The 7,265-nt window shown below is 39.8% G+C and overlaps 2 protein-coding genes across 4 annotated transcripts; both read right to left on the reverse strand.

Moving 5' to 3' along the window:
* Window positions 1-331: 331 nt before the first annotated feature.
* LOC119547008 lies at window positions 332-2,887 on the reverse strand. Of its 2 annotated transcripts, XM_037853678.1 has the most exons (3): window positions 2,785-2,887; window positions 2,365-2,731; window positions 332-2,313 (listed from the first exon to the last, which is right to left on the reverse strand). In XM_037853678.1, the coding sequence occupies exons 1-3, from the start codon at window positions 2,788-2,790 to the stop codon at window positions 1,142-1,144; spliced, it is 1,545 nt and encodes a 514-aa protein (XP_037709606.1). In that variant the 5' UTR covers window positions 2,791-2,887; the 3' UTR covers window positions 332-1,141. The 2 variants fall into 2 exon arrangements, with proteins under 2 accessions (XP_037709606.1, XP_037709605.1); XM_037853677.1 differs by having other exon boundaries at window positions 332-2,731.
* A 2,749-nt stretch (window positions 2,888-5,636) lies between these two features.
* LOC119547636 lies at window positions 5,637-6,575 on the reverse strand. Of its 2 annotated transcripts, XM_037854576.1 has the most exons (2): window positions 5,925-6,572; window positions 5,733-5,872 (listed from the first exon to the last, which is right to left on the reverse strand). In XM_037854576.1, the coding sequence occupies exons 1-2, from the start codon at window positions 6,474-6,476 to the stop codon at window positions 5,864-5,866; spliced, it is 561 nt and encodes a 186-aa protein (XP_037710504.1). In that variant the 5' UTR covers window positions 6,477-6,572; the 3' UTR covers window positions 5,733-5,863. The 2 variants fall into 2 exon arrangements, with proteins under 2 accessions (XP_037710502.1, XP_037710504.1); XM_037854574.1 differs by having other exon boundaries at window positions 5,637-6,575.
* Between the last annotated feature and the right edge of the window lie 690 nt (window positions 6,576-7,265).

Consider the following 7,265-nt stretch of genomic DNA (forward strand, 5'->3'; position numbering starts at 1 on the left):
TTACCGCAAATGTCGGTTATAAACACATCTATGTGCCTTCTCTGAGGTCTACGCGCTGAACAAATCCATTGCGAAGGCTTAGCTTTGAAGGTATTACTCGAAAAGTGGTTTACAGCAACGCTTTTGCTATCGAAGATCCAAAAAATGCATGGTATCTATATACCTATATAAATTCAATCACACAAATAAAAAAAAATGTTCATCGTACAGTTTGATTTCAAATAATTATACAGATTCCCAAGCCAACGCTTCGAAAAAATCTTAAGAGTTTCCTGAAAACCTTTGTTTCTGAATGAAGGGAACTACATGGACCATTCAATAAAAATCAAACTTTTGATTAGTACTCATCATAAAAACCCCTATATATTTTATTTCAAATGAAATGAGCTCTCTAAATCTAAAAGTTTGCGACATCAGATATTCAGATTGCAATGTTCAATCGACTGCTAGCTTTTGCGGTGGTCTTTGATTCTCACATCCACTTGGCTAATGTAAAATTTAAGCGAGGGTTAGCTGGGGATATTGCCAATTCTCCAGCAGACTAAGATGAAACAACACCATCCACTAATGCGCATTGATTTTCGCATTTCCACTGGCGTCATTTTCCATTGTTATCCGTCGCTCTTGTTGTTTAGCAACGGTTTTCCGACGGATCCGACGGTTCTTTCGGTTCCGACGGTGAACTAATAGCAGCGGATGTGGTTAAAAGCATTTGCCCGGCTACCTTTTTCATAGACCATTAAATTTGCATTTGCTAACGTTCACTGGCGCGATTGGCTGTCAGGCAGGCTGTTGTTCCTGCCATCTCCGTCTTCATCTCAAATCGGGCATTTTAGGAATGGAGTAGGCAGGGGTAATCGACTGGGTACTAAATATTTAAATGACTTGTTTCTGAGACACTTGCATTCCATGACGAGGCCACAAAAGGTTTTCGAACCTCATTTGATAAATGAGAAATGATATGGGCAACTATTTGGTGTCAGCCAGCTCCATTTTGTGTTCAGAATATTTTAAAGACATAATAATTTCCGCATCTTTAAAGGTCAATTTACTGAAATTAAATTCTAAAATATAAACAGTCTCCAAGCCAATGCATATTTGATTTTTTTTTCATTTTCACAGTTATAAATTTGGACAACATTTATCTGGTTATTCCAAAAGTAAGCAGAACGTTCTGCCAAAGCGTCCTAGGTATAGGTCGCCCAATATAAGTCTTATAATATACGTAAACCAAAAGGGCTGTGAAAAGTATTGAAAACCAAATGTTAATCAGGTTTGTTGTCAATTTCCAAGGAACCGTTTTTCTTTCTCTGGGAGTATTAAGTTTTTTAAGTAGCCTCTGGCGACAAAACCTGCTTATCCGGTTATTTTGTTTTTTTATTTGTCGACTCAATTCATCTTCCATCGAGGCGTGCAATATATCCTTCGTGATTCTTCTTAAATCAGAGGGCGATGGATAAATGAAGTCATTTAAGGGTACTTCCCAAGATGTAGCAGGATCGCCTGTTGGCGGATCAATGACCCACTGGAGTGTTGGATAAACATCATCATCTCCATTGTCACTGGTAACAGGAATAACTAACCTTTGTCCTGGTCGCATTACTCGAGGAATACGTTTGGTTAAAGTAGGATTTACAACGGCCACATTGCCAGGGCGCCCCAACGGTTGGCGATCAGTGTTGACTTTAGCTTTGAGTTTAGTATCTGCGGGCGGCTTAGAATTTTCCTTGATTGGGGTCTCATTTGGCCTTTTTAACTCATTCCCGGAAGCAGTGCAGTTCGATATTTCACTTATTTCTTCCTCTTCATTTTCTAAAAAAAAATCTTTCGGCCTGGTTTCATCTACCGATGGAATGGTTTCATCTACCGATGCAATGGTTTCTTCTTCCGATGATTTGGTTTCTTCGTTTCCCAAATTTAAGTTAAACTTACATGTATAGTTAGAGCCTAAGATGAAGTCATCTAAGGTTATCTTCTCTTTCTCTATAAAATAAGCTTCCTCTGACAAATAATTCGCTGATTCGTTTTCTGAGCTTAACCCATCTGCCATGCAGTGCATCCCATTATTTTCTGGATCAGAGCTAATATCATTTCTAGGTGTTATGTTTTCGGATTCACATAGAGTTACATCATCATGTTCTCGCTTTGCAGCGGGCTTTTTTGGAAAAGATTTTTTTGTGGTTTTAAAACAAGATTTGTTTGACTTTTTCCCGCAATTGTGCTTCTCAACCCTCCTTCTAGAATATTCTTTGGGTTTTCGTGGAGAGTTCTTGGCAATTTCCAAAACGCGTTTGCCGATGGGATTTACAAGTTCTGGATTCAAGAGAAGGTTAAATTTGTCTGTCTTTTTCTTGGGGGATTTACCTTTGCCTAGATTAGGTGTAGTAGGCTGAACCTCCGATGCACTCATCATATCCAAAGCTATGGTTTCCAATGAGCTTCTATCATCAGGACACTGATCAGGATCGCTTGTTTTAAAAAAATTGTCCATATCCATTCCAAAATTCTTGATGTGTTTTTTCTCTACGGCTATAGTCTGACCATTGGCACTCAACCAGGTCGTTTTGTCGTCCTCACTTGGATTATTTTTGCGACCCTTCTTCATCTTCTGACTTAAGATTATGAGGGAAGTCTTCCGACAGAGGCCATGTCTTACTTTACAAGATGGTTTCTGGTGTAACGTTTCATCCTTGACCTCTTCCCTTTTCTTCAAGGACTGTTTGGCTATTAACTGGTTATAAAAAATAAGTTATTGTGAACAAAAATAAAAAATTAGAAGCTCACCGGCATTTTCTCAATGTTTTATGGGTATTAGTTATGTGACTAGTGAGAGAAAAAGCTACTGACTGTAGTGACTGCTGACACAAAGATGAAGTTTAAAGGAAGCCTACTTTATTTATGGTGTTTTCCGAAATGTAGGCTTGAACATTCGCAATTTAAATTTCACATCCTGCTACCTCTTTGCCGACGTTCGAAATCCTTTTAAAGCTCCACCGTCATCGCCGCCAAACAGTTGGCACGTGCCCGATGCATAAATCGAAGTGGGATGAGTATTGTCGACATCTGCTTCTGGTCTGGCGCACATGAATCATTCATGAATCGTTTTGGCACAAATGCAAATCGTGCAAATCTTTACAACAAACAAAGGCCGCCCCTCTGCATCGAGCAGACCCGCATTTCGACACGAAAACGCGAGCTAAACAATGTAAAATGTTAAATAATTATTTAAAACAGTCGGATGGCTGGCGGATTGGGGGCGGCGGAGAGCAACAATAAAATGTTTACTGTTTACTTTTTGGCAAATTTATGGCCTAATGCAGCTGGCACTTGACCAACCCAACCCCCTTCAAAAGTCGATTCCACAACAAAAAACTTGCTATGCAAAAAAATCATTCACACTGCGGGTTGGCAGTTATGTAAATAACACAATGCAACATAAGTGATTTGCATTATATGCACATAATAATACCACAAATACATTTTAATTTTTCTTATATAATGCAGTGGTTTAAATGTTTAATCAACCGAAGCTAACCTCTACTTCTTATCCATTTATATTTTGGTTAAATTGGTGGTAAAAAATATAAAAATGTAATTCTTAACATAAACGATTTTGTTATAGGAAAACTATAAGCAATATCCCCTTAACCAAAGCAATTTAAATGTTTAACATAATATGTTTACCCAATGGAAACTAACCTTTACTTCGTATGTAGTTATATTCATTGGTGGATGAAAGTAGAATTATTAATCAAAATCATAAACCAACTGTAAAGACAAAATTATAGTAGTTTCGCTTTGATTGAAGTTTGTCCAAATTTATTCTGCTTAATTTAGTTTCCGGTTAATTGTGTTAACCAGTTTAATGGTCAAATCAAAGGCCCAGCAACAGCAGCGACCACAATAATCAGAGTGGTAAATATGTAATCTGTCAAATCATGGAATTAAATTAAACAACACCTTCGGCAGTGCCAAACAGAGCCAAATATAACCACCCAGAATTTCCAAGGAGGCAAAGCTGGACATGCAAATGTTTGACTCTGGCACATATGGCCTCGAGAGTGGAAATTTTAAAGCAATGCGAGCCAACCTGGCAATTATATTTATGTTCCCATTTACCAAGGGGCATTCTGTTTACTTGAAAGCAATTAAAAGCAAACCAGAAGCAGGAATACAAACATCCAAACGCCCATTCCCCCGATACTTCATCATATTTGTGTGCGAATATTTGCTTAGTTCTGGCCCCAAGATAGGGGTTGAGTAGCTGGATGGCTAGATGGCTGGATGGGATGATATAGGGGGCACTCCAACTGAAAGGCCTCGCAGTAAAATGGCCACTCAGGAAACGAACTTCGTTTATTGTGTCAGGGATATATATCTTTTCTGAATTGTTTGTCTGAGTACGCTGGCATCCCGGAATGTAGAATGTAGACCGTGCCAGCGAGTCAGAGCGATGCACAAATAACCTACGGGGCCATAAAAGAAATACGTTTACTACGTACTAAAATTGAGTAAACGCTGCCATTACACAGGCTGCAGCAGTCAGAGATCCTGGGATCCTAGGATCCTTGAATCCCTGAATCCTCCTCCCAAGTATTCAGCTTTCAGTTTTCAGCTTGCGTTTTGTCCCTTTGTGGTATTTGCGCTCTACTGTTCTCTATTATTTTGAGTGCACACAACCTGCTGCAGCAGAAAAAAGACAACACAATTTAGGATGGAGCTCTGAATGGGCATAGACCCAATTTGAATTGTCCGTTTAGATTGGGGCTTTGGCATTGCCCATTTGGGCTTTGGTCTGCCCCACTCATCAATTAATCTCGTTTGCAGCGTTTGCTCAAATCAATTAAGAAGTACCACACGCCGATTGACGATAATCGAATTAACCCCGTTTCGCCTCAACAATAACAAGGAGCTTTATATAGCCAGCTCTATATATCAAATCGGGGTGGGTACAGGAATTAAAGCGAGCAGAATAAATATTAAACAACATTTTCACACACTTTGGAATCCTTAGACCCGAATTCAAATGCAAATTCCTACTTTAACAATCATCAGCTTAGCCGAAAGCTTTAACTTGAGGCTAATGGAATGGAAGAGAGTAACATTCAACCACCTGACTTGCCACTTTGCCAACATTTACATTTGCACAACAGTTGCGGGCTCGGATTCAGATTTGGATTCAGATTCGGATTCTGATGGGGAGAGGGCAAAAAGTGAGATACAGATACAGTTCAAGATACATTTTAAGCAACAATCAAAGCTTTGCATTCAGGGCATCTCCTGTGATGGCAAAAATGTTCGATTTCAAGTGGTTTACCACATAAATTTGCACTTTGCCTTGTTTACAAAGCCATTGAGGGAACAAACAGAAAAATAACAAAGAAATTGGGGGCAAGTGAGACCAGCAATTGAAAAAAATGAGATGGAAAGGTCGGCAGGTTATTCCGAGTTAAGTGAGGTAATCAGGATAATGTCTAAGTGCTTACTTCTGGATAGGTCTTCACAAATTGCACAAGCCGCACTCATTTTTCTTATACCCTAATATCATTATAAGTATTGTTGTTTGCCTTGGATATAGTACTAAGACGAACATGTAGTGGTGTTTAGCTTATTTTTCAAAATATTAATAAAATAAGTAGTGGTGTATAGCTTTTATTAAACATGTTAGTACAATAAATTACTTTTTAATTACAGTCCAGATTTAATGCCCGCTTGGCCTCTCCGAAATATGTCTTGAAGCGATTGAGATTAAGGGAGTATTCCGATTTCTTGAACCTTATCATGTTGGTGAGAAAGACTAACTTCTCGATATTTTTCTTGTGAGGCTTCAGATACTTCCTCTCGTAAGGGGGTCCAAGTGCGATTAGTCCCCCTTGATACCGATCGTTATTTGTGATTTTTGATTCTGATAAACGACCACGTACCTTAGAAATCGATGGGGGTTCCTTAGGAGGACCTACAAGCATGGCACTCATCTCCTTAGGATCGTTCGATAGATAATGCCTTGAACGGTTTAGTAAATCCTCAGATTCTTTGACATGCTTTAATAACTTTGCTTTTTTTGGGCTGCTCAACTTCCTTCCACTGCCATCGATTTTTTCGAGCCTCCTATAAATGTTGTGCAAGTCCAAAAATATCTCAGCTATGTCTTGATCTACTGCTTGCACTTGATGAACATATGATTCTAGTAATTTTTTGATATTTTGAACCTCCTTGTAGACCGTATCACAGCCCAATAATTCGCCTCTAATTTTAGGCAGAGCCGCTTCCAATATTTCATTTGCATTGAGGTTGGCACAGTGGGGAACTTCTTGAATTTCTTTCAAGGCCTTTGTCACAATTTTCTTTAATTCTGAGCATGTTGACGGGGAACTGGCGTCTAAGGAACTGCTGCTTATATCGAGAAGCGAATCTACTTCCTTTAGCACGGTGTTAACCAGCGAACTATTTGCACTTTTCTCGTTTGTTTCCGACATAATTTGGCCAAGGCAATACGAAAATTTTACCACAACAATTTTGCTAGGGACCTAATGTTAAGTGAATCTAAATCAATTGATGATTTAAAGTGACACTTTTTTCTTGGGTCTATATAAGTGTACTATGAGAAAATAGTAATAGTACCTTTATTTATAGAACTTTTTCTTCCCACTCAATTTTTCATGTAAAATGTATATTTTTTGCCAAAATCCTTGGCAGATTTCTCTGATTTAGCCCTGGGCTGTGGGGCCTAACTCAATTGCCTAAATGGGAAACAGCCCGCTATTTCCTGCCTGCAGTGCACACCCATTCACTTAAACCCACTCATCTGATTCCGATTCTGATTCCGACTCGCTTCTGCCCACAGCCAACCATATTTCGAACTATTTTTATGGGGCATGCAAAAAATTGCCAGTGCAGAATCGAGTCCTGCCGAGTCAATTCGATTCGAGTGGTCGAGATGGTATATGGTCGCTGGTCGATGGTCGACGTTCGATGGCTGGGTCCGTGGAGAGTTCAGCGCGACGCTGAGCGCTGTCAACAATCACGAACCAATTGTCTATAAATACCAGCAGCGTTAAAGCAAACTCATTCGGATAGGGCCGTAGTCCGTGGTCCTGATTCCGAACCGGGCCCCCTCGCCACTCGCCAGTCGCCACCCCTGGTGAAATGGGGAGCCGGAGAGCCACTGCGACTTCCGCCCTGTCCTTTTTCATTACATCGCATGTAACTTCCGGTTTGTTAAAGCGACACGCACTGTGCTCTTGTCCTCGCTCTCGTCCTCGTCC

Source organism: Drosophila subpulchrella, chromosome 2L (assembly GCF_014743375.2).
Source record: "Drosophila subpulchrella strain 33 F10 #4 breed RU33 chromosome 2L, RU_Dsub_v1.1 Primary Assembly, whole genome shotgun sequence".
Classification (NCBI taxonomy): Eukaryota; Metazoa; Arthropoda; class Insecta; order Diptera; family Drosophilidae; genus Drosophila; species Drosophila subpulchrella.

Excerpts from the sequence above, each read along its gene's own strand:
- LOC119547636 (XM_037854574.1), bottom strand. The coding sequence starts at position 6,476 with ATGTCGGAAACAAACGAGAAAAGTGCAAATAGTTCGCTGGTTAACACC.